The sequence below is a fragment of the Phyllostomus discolor genome, chromosome 9 (genome assembly GCF_004126475.2).
Source record: "Phyllostomus discolor isolate MPI-MPIP mPhyDis1 chromosome 9, mPhyDis1.pri.v3, whole genome shotgun sequence".
In the NCBI taxonomy this organism is placed as follows: Eukaryota; Metazoa; Chordata; class Mammalia; order Chiroptera; family Phyllostomidae; genus Phyllostomus; species Phyllostomus discolor.
In genome coordinates, this window is record NC_040911.2 from 19,540,081 (window position 1) to 19,557,677 (window position 17,597).

At 52.3% G+C, this 17,597-nt stretch overlaps 1 protein-coding gene across 2 annotated transcripts in view; it reads left to right on the forward strand.

The window, feature by feature from the left end:
• Positions 1 to 861: 861 nt before the first annotated feature.
• The window catches only part of LOXHD1 (lipoxygenase homology domains 1), a 75,567-nt gene continuing 58,831 nt past the window's right edge, over positions 862 to 17,597 (forward strand). Inside the window, exons 1-6 of one of the 2 annotated variants that reach the window (XM_028524904.2) lie at positions 862 to 954; positions 2,397 to 2,557; positions 7,312 to 7,388; positions 8,270 to 8,466; positions 11,433 to 11,625; positions 15,282 to 15,442. In XM_028524904.2, coding sequence (XP_028380705.2) covers positions 937 to 954; positions 2,397 to 2,557; positions 7,312 to 7,388; positions 8,270 to 8,466; positions 11,433 to 11,625; positions 15,282 to 15,442 — 807 coding nt within the window. In that variant the 5' untranslated portion in view covers positions 862 to 936. Of the gene's footprint in view, positions 955 to 2,275; positions 2,558 to 7,311; positions 7,389 to 8,269; positions 8,467 to 11,432; positions 11,626 to 15,281; positions 15,443 to 17,597 lie in introns of those variants that run through there. The other variant, XM_036010255.1, reaches the window with a different exon arrangement.

Below are 17,597 nucleotides of genomic sequence, written 5' to 3' on the forward strand. Positions count from 1 at the left end.
TAAGCTCCACGGGAGCAGGAGCCTGCCCACCTCACTACTGGATTCTTGCACATATTATGGTACCTCACGTCTACTAGGCTGCAGTAAACAGATATGGGGCAAATGAGAGAATGAATGAATGAATTTCACTTTCCAGCTTATTTTAAGTGAAAAGTGAGGCTGTGATGTGCACAGATGCAGGCCCACCTCCTTCACGGTACACCCTTCAACACAGGAAGAAACGGCTGCCTGTCCCGTCAGCAGCTGCGTCTTGTGCTCTTTTGCGCTGCTTGTCTTCCTGGCACATCCTCAGCACTGGAGCATTCCCAAGAGGAGGGGAGGCTCAGTTCTGGTTCACAAAGTAAAGTTATCTTTCTTGGGAAGACAGACACACATGAATGGAAGAGAAACCAAAGGCAAAGAGGTCTACTTGGTTGAATGGAATCAAATGCCGAAATGTTTGAATTAGACCCTCCACTGCCATCTCCAGTCCCTTGGGGGAGCTTGTAAACAATGCACTTTTAGGGGTCCCACCAATGGAAACTAAGATTTATGAGGTCTGGAGTGGGGCTCAAGGACCTGAATTTGCATGTTTCCCAGGGGATTTTGGTGATGGACTAGAATTGGGAACCTCCGATCTGTCTGGGAGAAGGGATCTGCAGACTTGCAGGGACTTGCGTGGTAGGAGATGGGGTTTGGACAGCTGGGGAAGGCGCAAGGTCAGCCCACAGGAGAGCTGGGGAGAGTGGAGGAGGAGGCCACGCTCAGAGGTCGGGAACAGGGGCTGTCAGCCAGTGGTGTCCCTCTCTCTGCCTGCCAGTGGCCCGGTACCGCGTGACTGTGTGCACAGGGGAGCTCCCAAACGCGGGAACAGATGCCAACGTCTACCTCTGCCTTTATGGCGACGTGGGGGACACGGGAGAGCGGCTGCTGTTCAACTGCAGGAATAACGTCGACATGTTTTTGAAAGGCAATGTAAGTTTTGGCAATGCGCCACTGCCCCACCCCCACCCCCACCCCCACCCCAGCCTGTGCCCACTCCCTGCTCTTCCCTGCTCTGCTGAGCCATCAAAGAGGCTTGCTCTGGGTGAGGGGAACGGGAACTAACCGGCTCGACACCCCCTGGGATCCTAGTTCTGTCCAGCTGTTAGCTGGAGAGCCACCCTGGAGGGGTCTTGGTCCCCTCTCACCCGCTGAGCTTTGAGAAGGGGGCAGTAGAGCAGGAGGACACTGGGGACGGAGGAACGACACCTGGGTGGGCAGGCCGGGAAGGAGGCCGGGCACCCCCCCCCCGGGGGGCTGGAGGACACAGGCTGGGCAGAGCTGTGGCCTCTGTGGGCCAAAGTGGGAACTTTGCCTCCTCTGCTAAGCATGACCCCTCAGGGCACCTTTTTCATTTCCCTTTTGAAAAAGAAACTAAAGGAAAGGCACCAAATATGGGGTACAAGGATCAAATTTCCCTCCTAGCCTCACTGCAAATGTACTGGGCTTTCCCCTCTGTTTTCTTAGCCTTCAAATGGATTCCCTGGGAGGCCGTGTGAGGCAACAGGGGCAGGCAGATCTGGGGGCCAACCCAGCCTGGGGCCCGTCATTCCATTGCCCTGAGCCTCAGTTTCCTCATTTCTAAAATGTGGGGAGGGATGGCCTGCCTGGGGCTGGCTGCTGGGGGGAATGAGGCATGGCAGATGCACTGGCCTGCCAGCAGACCCGGCTCAGTGCACACAGTAGGTGTACAGTAAAGAGTCGTTGCAATAATGAGAGGCTTAGGGCTGCTTGCCAGGGGCTTGCCAGATTTGCAGACTATTGTCACGTAAGCCTTTGTCCCTCCTTCCTCTGCTGCTGTCTTCCTGTCCAGCACAAGGCAGGCCAGGAACGTGGGTGGAGGTCTCCCTCCACCCTTTTCTGTTCTTTGCCTGTTGTAGCTTCTGACTCCTTCATGCATCAGTCCCACCCCCCGTGCACCTGTCCTGAGGCCCCCAGTGTGCTCCTGCAGACTTGGCGCCCCTCTCTCCTCTACTGCCTCACTGGCAGGCAAAACCTGTGACATGCGCAAGACCACGGGTCCCCCCTCCCCAGTCAGTTCTAATCATTCCCGTCCTCACAGGGATCCGTATTTTCCTATAGCATGGAGGCTAGGCAATTAGGCAAGGAATTAATTCATAATAAATGTTAGTGCCTTCTAATGCCTTAATGCATTCTTCCTCCAGGGGGATCTGCCTTTTAGGGGATCTTAGGGAATGACACTGTTTACCCAAAAAATACAGATCTTAATTATTGGGAACTTGACCTCTAACGGAACTCCAGTGGGAGAAACTGGGGCTCCAGCTTGGCAGATTTCTGGGCCCGTGTGTTCCCTGGGTGTTCAGGTCCCAGGGGAGCCACTGTCCGACTGGCCTTGCTGTCCTGCCCCTCTGAAGGCCGACGAGTTCACCATTGAGTCCGTCACCATGCGGAAGGTGAGGCGGGTGCGAATCCGACACGACGGCCTCGGTGGGAGCAGCGGCTGGTTCCTGGAGCGGGTGCTGGTGAGAGAGGAGGGGCAGCCCGAGAGCGACAACGTGGAGTACCCGTGTCTCAGGTACTCGAGTCCTGCCTGCTCGCAGGACTTTCCCCTGCCGAGGTCGCGGGCCCTCCTTTTGGGAAGACCCAGCCCCACGGCCGGGGCCAGGAAGCAGGACAGCGGCGTGAGGATGTCGTCAGTGCGAAAAAAGAGGGGGCCCTGCTGGTGGGACTGAGCCCCAGCCCCACGCCACAGGTGACGGCACCCCAGGGCCCCTCTGTGGTGCTGCTGCTGTGTGCACTCAAGCTCCAAAATGTCGGCGCTTTTTCATGATAGAACGTGGCAAGTTCAGAATGGAACTGAGAGCTACCTCAGAGAGTTCGTTGCGTGCTAAATCAAACCTTTGAATCAAAACTGTGTGTTTCTTAATTTGGATAGCCTTCCAACCACACCTCTTCCCTGCTAACATCTTGCAAGATACCCTGCTTTGTTTTCATTTCCTTTCCCCAGCTTACTAGTGAGGTCAAGTTTCTTTTCTTTCCTTTTTTTTTTTTTAAGTATTTGGATTTTTTTCATTTGGAGCCCAGTTTGGGCTCTCACTGACTTCAAGAAGTTCCTGATAGAGACATTCTAAAAACATGGAGCAATCTTCATGCTCATGTGTGCACGTGCTCTCAAGTGGGCCACCCATGCCCGTCTGGGAGGCGTACACAGTGTGCTTAGCTTGAGACTTAGGGCTGCAGGTCCCTGCAAGTCCCGGATCCAGGCTGAGTCCTGCATGTGTGGACGAGGTGCTGTGTGTCCAAGCTCACTCACTAGCGCTGGCCCGGGCTTCCGATGGTGGCTGCACTGGGACAGCCCTGCTTGTGGCGGATGGGAGCAGGCCGCCCCCCGGCCCAGCTGCAAACTCATTACTCTTGCTCCACCCACACACACAAATGGGCTCGGGTGGACACGCAGACACACATTTGCTGCAGTTGAATTGCTTACCACTCCATGAGCCCAGGAGAGCCATTTCCCCTGGGGGGCTACTGGGATGATCCCCTGTGACACTTCTGTGTCCATCACAAAGGTCTCTATAATCTTCAAAGTGTAGCCACTGTTAGTTTTACAAGGGACTACGTTAAAAAGATTAGCAGTGATGCGGGCAGTTCCAAATAAGTGGAACGAATAGAAAGAGGCTGAGAATAAGGTTTGGGGAGATCAGGGAAGGCTTCCAGGAAGAGGCAGATCTGGACTGGGGCCTGAAAGGAAGACCAGAGTGTGAATGGAAGGCGAGGAGAAGGGAGGGTGGGTCATCCAGGCTGGAGGAGTGGCGTTTGGCGTGGGGCTGAAGGGGCTGTTGAGGGGTGTCCTGACCCGTGGAGAAGGAGCCAGAGGAAGGATGGGGTGGGCGAGTTCTGGTCTCTCTTCAAACCAGTCGCTGGCTGGTCTGCCCTCTGCTGGACCTGGGGGCCGCCTGGCTGCGATGCTGGATGGGACAGTGTTCACTGTTTTCTTCTCGTCCACTAAAGAGGTGTTTATGCAGCACTTGCTATACACTCGCTTCCTAGTCTCATGAAGTTTATCACCTAAAACAAATTAAACCAAGCTAAGCAACTGAATTAAAGGAAAACCCACGATTTACAAACTGTGGGAAACAGGGTGAAGGAAGCACACAGTGGTGGGGAAGGCCAGTGGGCGGGCCACACTGAGAGGGTCTGTCTGCAGGAGAGACATCCAGGCTGACTTCCTCCGGGACAGCAAGAAGAGTGTCCGGAGGGAGCTTGAGGGTCCCAGACCTCCAGTCAGACCAGAGCAGGTGGGCAAAGGGAAGGGCCCCCAGGTGACGTCAGAGGTGGGCAGACAGCCAGAGGTGGACGGTGTCAGGTAGGATTGCCGGGGATTTTCCGTTTTAGGAACTCCCCTGTGGTTTCTGGGTGGAAGGCGGGCTGTCAGGGGTCCATCGAGGAAATGGGGGAACCGGTAGGAGGCTCCGAGGGGTCCGTTATGGTCTGTGTAGTTTTGCGGGGACTGCAGTAACAACGCACCACGAGTTGGGCGGCTCGAAGAACGGACTGGCTGTCTCACGGTTCTGGAAGCCTGGGTGCCAGCAGGGCCACACCTGCTCTGAAGGAGCTCTGAACAGGCTCTGCCCTGGGCCCTGTCCCAGCTCCGGTAGCCCCAGGCGTGCCCTGGCTTGCGGGTGGCCGTTTCCCTGTGTCTCTTCTCAGTGTCTCCGCTCTGTGTGTATCTATCTGCCTCTCTGTCCGAATTTCCCCTTCTTATAAAGACTCCAGTCATTTCAGGCGGGGGCCCAGCCTAAGGACCTCCTTTTAACTTGGTTGCCTCTATAAGGACGTTATTTTCAAATCAGGTCACATTCTGAGGTACTAGGGGTTAAGACTTCAGTGTATTTTTGGGAGGTGCAGTTCAACCCATAACGTGGCAGCTTGGCGCTCAGTGGGGGCGGTGAAGGTGAGGAAAGGAGCTACGCAGGAGGTGGGTTCTGGAGGTCGAGTTCACAGGACTTGCCAGTGAGAGGGGGTTGGAAACAGGGGACCCAGGTCTAAGCCTTTGGCAAATGGGGGGGATGTTATGCTCTCTACTGAAAAGGGGAGCCCGGGACAGGAAGGGTTGAGGGGGGCTTGGCCTGGACTCTGGAGGTCTACTTGGGGTGTGTTGGGTTTCAGATGCCTGTGAGTTGAGTAGGCAGTCAGCCTTGAGAAATAAATTCAGGAAACGAGAGATGAGAGGAGAAATGGATGAGACCCTTTTGGAAGACAGTGGGTAAAGGAAACGGTGAGGACTCAGCCCTGAGCTGGGTCATGAAGAGGAGGGGGAACCTGGAGAGGAAATGAGGATGGACTTGTGGTGTCCACACTGCCATGTACATGGCAGTGGGGCGGGGGGTAGAGTTGCACTTTGGAGGGAGCCAGGTCTGCTGAAAGCGATGCCGATGATGCTGACCGCTGGGGAGAAGAGGCTCTGGGGCCCCCAAAGCCCCCAGAGCTCTCCCACCCCCAGTTGCTGCACGCGTATTTTAGAAAACGGACTCTCCTATCCTGCGGAGGCATGTGGTGATGGCATTTGCTGACTCAGGACCCCAGAGGGTGGTTGAAGAGCCTGGAGGTAGAGCCTGAGCTCACCCGTTGCTTCTTTTTCACCTGAACAGTTATTGTAACTGCCTGGGAGAGGGGGACAGCCCAGCCAGTTTGTCAGAATCGCCCTGCCAACCTCAGGGAGGGGTGCGTGTTTTAGCTGTGGCAGGGGTGTGGTGCATGTGTATTTGTGTGTGCAGGCATGTGCCTACTTGCACATCTGTGCGAGCCCAGGGAAAGAGCCATAAAACCACCAGCAGCCTGGCCTATCCATTTAGCAACCTCTCTGAAACTGGGCTGAAGCGTTTGAAGCTGAAAGAAAAGGTTATATTTGGAAATATCTATTAATACCCCTCAAGTATTTAGGTGGAAACTGAAATGACAGGTCATGGATTCCTTTTACCGCTGGAGACAGCCTGGGGATGAGTAGGTGGCGGAGAGCGTGAAGAGAGGTGGGATTCTCCTACAGCCGGGGCCTGGCTCACCTTCCATCCTGCCTGTCCCTGGGCACGTGTGGCCTGGGCTGCTTCACAACCTTCTCTTCTGCAGTCTCCATGTCGTGGGAGACGCCAGAGTGACCTTGGCAGGACAGGCAGAGGGCGAGGCTCCTAATGGGTTGATCTGAGGGGCTCGAGCCAGCGGTCCCCTGCTCCCAAATATCCCTCCCTTCCCCTTGGTGCTGTCATCAAGGCCTGGAATTCCCCAGCTGGCTCTTCATGGTTTGGAACAAGAAATGTTTTCTGGTGTTCTAGATTCACAGCACCAAAGCCCACGGGAAGTGTAACAACTTGGTTGCTAGCTAACATTTTAATGCTAGTTAACGACTAGCTGACAGCAAGGTCCATGGGAATGTAAGGTCATGTGCTCGCATGATTGTCTGACTTCTCAGGCAGGGTCCCTCTGCTCAGTGGGAATGGTGCTTTCCAGGTGAATTCGTCCAGTGTCTTTGCTGGCGGATGGTCAGCCCAGAGCTGGGTCCGTGGCCCACTGCAACAGATTGATGAGTCCCAGCTCCAACCCTGGCCCTGCAGGGAGCACCCCAGCTCCTCCCTGTTGGTAAACCTCACTCATTCTTGAGCAGTCAGATCAAAGTGCCTCCACCACGACCCTTTCTTCTTTCTCTAAATGCCTGCTGCACTTACTTTGATCTAACGTCCATCCTTACCTTGGTCTTCAGTGCCTTGGCCAGCCTATCCTGTCTTCTAAGGGCTGACCTGTGTCTTAGTTGTCTTAGGGCATCTCCTCTGTCTTCTCGCCACCCCAGAGCCCTTAGTGCAGTGCCACACACAAGGTGGGCTCTTAGGGGAAAGGTGGTGGTTTTGGTGATGACGACGTCCCAGGTGTTTATGGCATTTAGGACAAACTCTTTTACCATGATTGCCAAGGTCCCACATCCAGTGACCTTTCCGCCTCTAGGCTCGTCTGCCAACCCCTACCCTTTACTCACTGCATTCCATCCATGTTGGTCTTCGATCAACTTGTCCCAGCCTATGCTGTTCCTTCTGGAATGCGCTTCCCCTGCCCCTGGTTAACTCCTTGTCACCCTTCCAGTCCTGGCCAAAAGTCACCTCCTCAGGGCAGTCCTCCCTCCCCAGGCTGGGTTGGGGTCCTTCGTTCTGAGCTCTAGTGGAACCATATTCCTCTGCCTGAATTCAAAGCGCTGGACTCCCCGGTGAGTATGCACAACTGGGTGACAGTTGGTGGTCTGCCTGCACCGCTCAAAGAGCTTACAGCCCCTCGTCTGCTCACTAGGTGGTTGGACAAAGATAAGGACGATGGGCAGTTGGTCCGAGAGCTGCTGCCCAGTAACAGCAACGCGACACTGAAGAGTAAGTTGTCCTGATGGCCAGGTGCTGGCCGGGCCCTGGGGGAGGCAGGCCCCTTCCCTTGGCTACACAGAAGCAAACCCCCGAGAAGGTGTGCGCTCCTCACTTCATCCCACGGGGCAGCACTGGGGAGGGTGCAGAGGACGAGTCTCTGGGGGAGGATCCGGAAGTCCGCCTGGATGCACTGTGCACACAGATTCTTGGCCTCGGGTTCGGGGCCCTGCATGCGTGTGGACCTCGGTTGATTAGAGTAACAAAAGCGGTAATGCTCAAGGTAAAAAGGATCCTCCTTTTCTTAGATGTTTTGTCCTTCCTTGTGCACAGATGGTGCAAACCTTTCTGGATGATAAAATCGAGTAACATCAGCATAGTGTCCCACTGAAGAACAGGGGGCTTTACATCCACATTAGTTCCACATTAGGCCTTCACTCCTGACTGTTGCTGACCAGCTGTTGACATCTTGAGCCAAACACACAAGCTTCTGGGCCTCCTAATCCTCGCTTCTAAAGCCCAGGTCAGAGTACTTAGCAATAACACGGTGCACATAATGTACTAGGCACTGTCGGCAAAGGTCGATGCTCCCTGTGCCTCAGGTTCCTCATCCACCAGATGAGCAATTGCTTTAAATCCTTTTTCTCTCACATTGCAGTGTTGCGTGCTTTCCTGTTCCTAGCATGCCCACACTTTGCGGGGCAGGCTGAGCTGGTATTAGAATTCCAATGTAGTAGATGAAGGGACCCCACGGGGATGAAGGGAGCCCTGACCCAAGTCACGGGGCTGCTTAGAGAGAGCAAGAGCCCACCCCTGCTTGCAGACCACCCTCCATGATGCTGCCCACTATCCTGCACTAACCCCCCCTCCTGTCTCCTGCCTTGAATGCTCAGACTACCGTTACCACATCAGCTTGAAGACGGGGGACATACCTGGGGCCAGCACGGACTCCACAGTGTACATCAAGCTCTATGGGGACAAATACGACACCATCAAGCAAGACCTTCTCGTCTCTGACAACAACCTGAAAAACTATTTTGAACGTAGCCGGGTGGATGAGTTCACCCTCGAGACCCTGAACATTGGAACTGTAAGTCTCCTTCCCGGGGCCACGTGACGTCATCTCCCCCACTCCCCTGCGTGTGTGTATCTGCACATGGGTTTGTAATGGAGAGGGACCTGAGTCCGGGGACCCTCCCCCACCCCGAGCTTGTTCCTTGGTTCTTGCCTCTCTCTCAAGATGAATTCAAACGAGAAACAACATGTGTAGTGGAAGTGAGATAGCAAGTTCATTTATGAAGCACACACCAGCCCAGAGCTGTGAGCAGGCACCCGGCTGGTCTGAAGGCCCCACGTATGGAGAAAATAAAGTTGTTAGTAAGCTTGCTCTACACACGTGAGCCGAGGCTGCAAGTGCACACTCAGCTAATCTAAGTGCCCTGGCTATGGGGGTTCAGGGGTTGTACACCTTAGTCAACTTCTAGGTACCCCTCTCTCTTCCCTTTCTAAACCTTGGGAATAACGCACAGCTGCAAAGGCCTTCTTTCTCAGCTAGTGAAGGCCGTGTGTCTTAGTGACACTGCCACAGAGGCCCCCTTTCCCAGCGCAGAGTCTCAAGGACTCCCTTCCTCGGGCACTATCCCTGCTCGTGGTGTTCAGAACGGCTGGCCGTCTTTTCAGACTGGGCTCAGGACTGTTGAATCAATGGGTGAGATGTCTCCTTCCTCCTCCCTGCCTTAGTTTACTACCTGTGCTACCTAACAGGTTCACACACACAGACACACACCACATACCACACACTCGTGTACACACAGATGAACCTATTTTGAAGAAACAAAAAGGCCCCCTTGGGGGTTAATGAGGTACCTTGCTTTCCAGTTGTGACTAGAGCAGAAAAGATATGTGAACAGAGGCTAAGGTCCCAGAGTCTCCTTGGGGATGGAAGGCATATATGCAGTGGCTGTAGACCCCACATGTCCTTTGCCTCTGTAGCCAGGACCAGCGTGCCCAGGTTTCACTGCAGAGGGGGACACTGGCGTGCAGGGAAGGGAAGAGGAGAAGGAGAACAGCACACTTGGGGGTGCATCAGTGCTGGGGCCAGGAAGTGTGTTTCTGCGCACACTCTCAGGCCACACCTGAGAGATTCTGCCACACCTGAGAGATCCTGCCCTAGAGGAGGGGACCCGAGAGTCTGTCTCCATCCGGACCTCTCAGGACATCAGGGCGGCCCTGATGCAGGGCATCTGAGCGCTCCATCCGGAGAAGCACGGCTCTAACTCTCTGGACCTGAGGTTGGAAACATTTCTGGAGATGCCTGGGCTGCACTTCATGTTGCCACCTGCCCCTCTCAGGGTGTGGCTTGTGGAAATTCAGACGGTCGCAAGCTTCCCATCTGTAACCTCGACTTTCCTGCCCCTCCCCCTGGGGAACCTCCCCTATTCAGCTGCTCCACCAAAACGCGCTCTGGGGAAAGATCTCATGTCAGTCGTGTATATCCTGAAGGTCATGCGCTCCAATCAAAACTTTTTTTTAATCAAAATATATTTACATTTTAAACTGAATTAGTAATTGTAGAGTGACATACTGTTCCTTTTATTTAGGATTTCTGGCAGCAGCCAGAAGATAAATTGGATGTCTGAAGGGAAGGGGAGGGTGTCTGGGCCCTTCTTCGTATTTCCGAAACACCGCCCTCAACAGGCAGTGTGGTCAGGAGGTTGGGAGTGTGGGCTCTGGCTACTCGCTGCCTGGGTCAGAGACCCAAGGCTTCCATGTACCTATCATGTGTAAATTACACCCACGTGCATATAGTAAATGCTCAATAAACAGTACCTGTTTTTGAGTCCTGCTCCATGTCTGTAACAGTTGCTCCAAGTCAGGTGCTGGGTGAGAACTGAAAGACAATCCCTGCCCTGAAGGAGCTTCCGGTCATATCAGGTAGAAGACACCTGGTCCCTGTCTTTTCTCCTCTAGCAGTCCCTCCCCAGGACTGTCAAAGTCCCGGCACCACAGAAAGGCAATGAAACTCTCCATCCGTGTCCCATGGCATGCACCCAAAGGCTCTCAGGCTGTGTCTGCAGACGTAGTCGGTTGCCTTGTGACAATTCCAGGGGACCCAGCTACATGCACTCCGTTATGGCTCTGTTTCCATTACCGGCTGCACAGAGACACTCAGCGCTCAAAACAGTGAGGTCAGGGCTGACAGGGTTTTGGCACCAGACTCGTAGCTGACATCGCCCCTCCTAACCATCACAGAGAGAATCCGGGGGGCTGGAAGGGATCTCAAAGGCTGTCTGATAATTCCATCTGATGTTAGAATTGGCCGGTAAACAACATTTCAAAAAATCATGAAAGCACTTTGAACATTGAGGACCCAAGCATACATGCAGACGCTAACAGGATCATCCACATGATTATCTGTATTGCTTGTGGGCAAAGATGTTACAATACAAAATAGCAAAGCAAGTGAATTCCTGAGTATTATTGGAAAGAGAAAAATGTTCCCCAGGTTCAAGAGGGAGAGGAGGAACAGGACACAGAATGACAGCACCATGAGAGGCTGTCCACATATTCTGTTGCCTATAGGATGGGTGTGTCAAAGAAGAATTACAGAAATGCATGCACATCAATACCATGGCTGCCAGATGCAGGTGGCTAACTTGTGAATGTTTGTTCTCTCGTGAAACCACCATGTTATTATTAAGTGCATATTAAGTACACCACCTAATATTACTAAGTACATACCAGAGCCTTCAAAGTTCATGCCACACCTATTTCCCCACTTGCTTCTCACAACTTCCCCAGGAGGGGAGCTGGGCTGAAGAGGAGGGAACAGAGGCTCCAGGCAACAGGGGTGGTGCTATAGCCCCCCAGCTGGCTGATGGTGGACAGGGGCGGGACCCAGCCTCCACCTGCTTAGCCTCCCTCTCCTGAGGAACCGGAGAAGGGGTCGGGGTCAAGGAGGGCAGTTTGTGAGGGTGTTTGGGGAGGCAGGGAGGGAGGCATGGAGGCTTCTGGGCACCGGCTCCTTGCTCACCTGCAGCCTGAGTTTCCTTTCAGATCAACCGGGTGGTGATCGGGCACAACGGCGCGGGCAGGCGTGCCGGCTGGTTCCTGGGCAGCGTGGAGATCCGCGTGCCCCGCCAAGGCAAGAAGTACACCTTTCCCGTCAACCGCTGGGTGGACAAGAACAAGGCTGACGGGCGCCTGCAGGTGGAGCTCTATCCCAGCGAGATCGTGGAGATCCAGAAACGTATGGAGGAGGCGGGGGTGGAATCGCAACGTTAGTCCCCCGTGGGGTGGGGGAGTGGGGCGGAGGGGGCCTGTGGGGCAGCGTACATCTTGTGTCCAGGGGGAAGGCTGAGGGGAGAAAATGGGAGCTCCCAATAGCCTCGGGCACCGTGTTTCTGGGAGGGAAGGAGGGCTCATTGTACCGATGGGGAAACTGAGGACTCAAAGGATGAAACCTTTTGTTTTGGGCTCATGGGCAGCAGGTGATTTTATAAGAAATGTGTGTTCTCAGCCCTGGGTGCAAGAGGACAGGGTCCATGTCTTTCCCTGGGAAGACTGGCTGAGGAGATAAAGCTGTTGAATCATTCATTTATTCAATAAATGGACGTCACATATTTCTCTAAGCCAGCACTGCCCGAGGTTCTGTGGAGGCAGCTGTGAGAAAAAAAAAACAGACAAAATTGAGTCCTCGTGGATTTGACATTCCACCAGAAGAGACACACATTGAGTGTATACGACCATGCCGAGTAAGAGCTGTGGAGAAGATGAGGCAGTCCGAGGTGTTAGCAGGGGCACGGGGGTGCAGGGCCTTCAAGGACAGGGTGGCGATGCCTGTGAATGAAGACGCAGTTCAAGGTGATCTGGCCACCCCCTGCCCGTGGTGCAGGAGTCATAGATTCTGGTAGGGCTCAGAGGAAGAAGAGGCTATTAGAAGGTCAGAAGGACGGGGGGACCAACACCTGACACAGAGAACGTCACTTTCCTCACCTCTGCACTTCTACCTCCACCCTGAAATCAACTGCCCACGGCTTGCTTCCCCAGGAAGCATCTCTGAGAAGGGACCCTAATACAAACTCACCTCTTTCTCTCCCAGAGCCCTTTGGGTCTTTTCATGCCTGTAGGTTGCTTGAGGACTGTGTGCAGAATCAGCTCCTTCCCTCTTTTTATGAACTAGACCTTGATTTCCATCAGAGTAATCCAAGTACTAGTTAACAACAGAAAGGTAAAAAGCGATCGCTCCCTTCCTATACCATCCCTCTTCTTCAGAGGTAACAACTTTTAAATGACTTTAGCTTTTTCTTCTGAAATTTATCTCTATATTTTTAAATAATGTGCTCATCAATTTCTTGGTTTTTCAGTCACAGACGTTAACTATTGACTTACTCCTATGGAAGAGGAGGATTTAGTTCTCTTAACCCATGTGCGTGTGCAAGCATGTGAGTGCACACCGACACACTTCTCCTTCCAACCTTCAATAAAATTAGATCGATTTTCAATTTTTACATTATTGTGACTACACAAATATTATTCACTGCTGAGTTACCTACTGTGTGATGATTGCATTTCATCTTGTGTGCAACTTTCTTGGTTTTTTCCTGGAGTTAGTGATTGCCTCATTTTTTCCATTTGTATAGTTTTCTATATATACACCTTTATTTCTGCATACCCATGTACATGCCCACCTATCTACAGAAGTGTGATAGGACTGCCATAGCAAACTACCACAGATTAGGTGACTTCAACAACAGAAACTTGTCTTCTCATGGTTCTAATCAAGGTGTCAATAGGTTGGGTTTCTTGTGAGGCCTTTCTCCTTGACTTACAGACGGCTGCCTTCTCACCATGTGTGTACGTGGTCTTTCCTCTGTGTGTGGGCGTGTCGGTGTCCTAGTCTCCTCTTATAAAGACACCAGCCACACCAAATTGGGCTCCGCACTAACAGCCTCATTTTACCTTAATCACCTCTGTAAAGGCCCATTTCCAAATACAGTCACATTCTGAGACACCAGGGATTAGGTCTTCAACGTATGAATTTGGGGAGCCACAGTTCTCCCATAACACTATCTTATCTGCAGTCTCTACCAGAACTGAAATTTTGTGTATATGTTCAAATCCAACAGGGTTTCTGTTGGTTTCCTCTCTACCTCCTTCTCCTCCAACCCCCGTCTTAAGACATTTCTTTAGGAACCCCTGTCTCCTGGTTTCTAGGCTGCCACGAAGCTGTCCTTTTGGGACTTCCTTTTCGCCATCTTTTTGGAACCTCCTCTTTTATCTCCTGGATTGGATGTCTGTTTCTGGATTTCATGTCTTGTCCTTTGGGGTTTATTCCCTCATTTTAGTAGAACACATTCTCCACTGGTAGCTTCCTGAGAAAAGTTACATAGAAATGTTGAGAACTTGTGTGTCTGCAAATGTCTCTACTCTCACAATTGATCGGTAATTTGGCTTGCTAAAGAATTGAGTTGAACACATTTTCCCTTAGAGTTTAGAAGAAACTTTTCTGCCATTTTCTGGCTTCCTGTGTTGTGATTGAGAAGTCTGATGCCATTCTGTGATTCAATCCTTTGGGGTTTTTTCCTCTCTAAAATCTTATAGGATCCTACTTTAATTTCTGGCATTTTGAAATTTCATGAGGTCTTCACTGTCTTTTGTTCCACCCATTGTTTTGAAACTCATGGGCTCCTTCAATCCAGAAGCATTTTCCAGTTTGGGGACTTTTTTTGTATTATTCATCTGACAACTTCTAGCTCTCTATTCCCTCTAAACTCTTAGTAAGATGCTGGACTTCCTCTGATTTTCTTACCTTTCTACCATTTATCATTTTGTTCCTGGGAAGTTTCCTTTTTGTTCTTCGGAGCTGTTCTTGACTTTATCCTTGCTGAAGACTAATTTCATTCATCTACCACATGTTCATTTCCGATAGCTGGTTCTTTTTCTCTGTTGCTCATTTTTATCTATCCTAATTTTTTGTAATCCTGGCTGCCTATGGTTCTAAGAATGAAGGGACAGGATGGGGTTGGAGAGCTGGCTCCCTCCATTCAGAATGTCAGCCTTTACTCTAACTGCCTTGTCTACATTCGAGCCCACCCTCACTCCCACCTGAGCCTGGCGTTTCTAGTTCAACCTCCTCAGGCTCACAGCCAGTCCTTTTGTTTTCAGCCCTCAATTTCTCACCTTGCTGTGGTAATGGAAGACCCTCATCTTATTGACAATAAAAGTCTTCATTTGAAAATAACGGTGATATTGTCTTACAGGATTGCTGAGAGGGAAAGTCTTAAAATAGTCACTTGAAAAAATATGGCCTCCTAGTTCTAGAAGACAGTTCTCTCTCCAGTGGGAAGTGCCCTCTAGTGGTGCATTCCTGTAACACATTTCCATCCCCTAACAGCTCGATAAAGTATTCGTTCAAAATATAGACAACTTTCTGTGTGTGGATGTATCTTTTGGTATAGCCTGAAAGGTACCTATATTTAAATAAAAATTATAATTTCAACCCCTTGTCCTTTACTGAAAAAAAGAAACAAACAAGTACCCTTTGCTTATTTCTGCCCCATGGCGCCTGCCCGGGGCGGGGGCACACAGCAGAGGATGGCAGCTGGCATGTTGACTATTCTATATTCCTGGCTCCAGAGGACACATGTGGTGCCGAAGGTGACTGGGTTTTGGAGCCTGATCACTTGGGTTGGCCATTCCTCCTGCCTACTCGATTCCTCTATGCCTCAGTGTGTCCACCTGTAAAGTGGGGATGACAGTACTTACCCATATTATTGACGAGAGGATTAGATAAGATAATGGAGTACCAGACACATGGTACCAGCATGGGAAGTATTTTTTGTTACTATCATTGCTATTGTTATGATTGCTAAATGTCCCACTTCTCCCCACATGCCCACCCAGTGGTCCACTACGAGATTGAGGTTTGGACGGGGGATGTGGGCGGTGCAACCACCACTGCCCGAGTCTACGTGCAGATCTACGGCGAGAAAGGCAAGACAGAAGTGCTCTTCCTGTCCAGCCGCTCGCGAGTCTTTGAGCGAGCATCTAAGGACACGTTCCAGGTATGTGCGGGGAAGGCGGCAGGGGGCCCACAGAGGCCCTGCCGAACACCTGAGAGTGAAGGGATTGGACCAGATCAATGGTTTCCATCTCTGCCTTCTTATTAGAATCACCCGGGGAGCTATAAGAAAAAACAAATGGCCCACACCCCGATCAGTTAAGTGAGAAATTTCTTCTGGGGATGCTCCAAACAGCTCTGCTAGTGATACAAATGTGCTGCCGATTCTGAGAACCTGAAGAGTAGATAAATCTAACTTAGCGAAATATGGCACTTGGCCCCTGGTTACTGCCCTCTCCCGGCCCTGCGGCCTCGGTCTCTACAGCTCTGTTGGCCTGTGGGCAGGGCTATGCTTCCCAGGCAAGACCCTGGTGGGCCGTGGGGTCTCCTGGTTGTGCTTAGAGTGCCCTGGGCCTCAACACACCCCTTTGAGTAGAAGAGAAAAAGAGGGAGGACATGGGCATATTGCTGACAGAGGAGGAGGATGCAAGGATGGTGCCCACTGGGGGCCCATGCATGTTGGATATGAGACGTGAGTGTGTGTGTGTGTGTGTGTCTGTGTGTGTGTGTAGGGAGCATGTTCAGGCTGGTGCCCTGTGTGTGTTGTGTGACACAAGCAGCTGTGCTCTCAGTAAAAAGTCCTGACCCAGCATCCAGTAGGGGAGGTCCTGGCTGAGCTGGGCCGGGGCCGCAGGTGCAGAGAGTGCCAGTGCTGGGTGGGGCCTCGTGGAGCGCTGCCCCTGCAGGCCCTGCTGAGGGGCGGGGCCCTAGCTGTGCACCTCTCTGAGCTGTGCACCTCTCTGAGCCCGAGATCCTTCGCCAGTTCAAACCCAGCTCTATAATGCCTGCCCCGGGAGGATCAGAATGGTCAATGTCAGGGAACATGTGTGGGAAACTGTGGCCGGTCACGGAGAGGGCACAGAGCAGCACATCTGGACGCCAGCCAGCTGGCTGGATGTGGTGGAGGGATTTGCGGTAGGGCAGACAGGTAGGGAACTGGGGAGGGCAAGTGGGGCTCCCTGAGGGCTGATCACAGGGATGCTGTGACCTGGAAAATGCTGGAGGGGGGACTCAGGGGGCACAGAGCCTGCCCCCTAAGTAGCTGAGGAGAAGGAATTTCTCTTTCCTGGGGGTCCTGGGCTCCATTTGGTCTGATGATTTTTTCACAAAGATGATTTTGGCTGCACTGTGTCTTCATGAATCTGAAGACCTGAGTTCTCATTTAGGTCTGGACTAAATTATGGGACACTGAGCAACTTCTGGGATGGCCCCAGGCCTCAGTTTCCCCAGCAAATAATTGGTGAGACTGGGCTTTGAAGGGTGTCACACACCCAGAAGAGGGCCCACCAGCACGATGTGGACCCAAAAGAGTGGCCTGACTGGCAGGGGCCCCATATCAGCCCCCTGAGCCCCGCTGAGCTCCTCAGGGGCCAGACCTCCCCTCACTGTGTGGCTTAGAACTGAAGAGAAGGCCTAGAAGCCGATTCCCTGAAGGAGAGCTGCACTCATGCACAATGCCCTTTGAGTCAGCCTGTGCTCGGCCCAGTGGGGGACAGAAGCAAGAGTAAACAGTCCCTGCTCTTAGGAATTCCCACGAGTGGGAGACACCAGCTCACGCGGACAGAGAGGAAATCCAGGCGAGGACCTCGGCCCAGCTCTGGGCTCCCTCTGAGCTCTCCTGGGGCCTCTGAAAGCATGAGTGGGATTCTTGCTTTTCACAAATAACACTCTTTTTTTTTTTTTGGCTTATTACAAAAGTTATATAGGATTAATCCTGAAAAATTTAAGGGAACAGATCACAGAAAAGCACCAGCTAACAAGAAAGTAATAACAATGCTCAAGAGTCTAAATGACCAGTTTTTAGCTAGAGGCAGAGCATGGAATAAAGGCCTTCTGGGCGAGGGAACCGCGTAAATGAAGATATGGAAATAGGAATAACAGGACTGAGTGTGATGTGCATGTGTTTGTGTGTGTGTGTGTGTGTGTGTGTGTGTGTGTGTTTGGGGGGGACAGAGAGGGGGAGAGGGAAGGAAAGAGGAGAGAGGAGAGGAGAGGAGCAGGGACATCATCATCCTGACCATCACAGGGGCTTAGGAGGAAGTGAACCTGGTGGAAGGTGGGGCTGGCAAGCTGTCCTGGAGGGGGGGCCGGGAAACCAG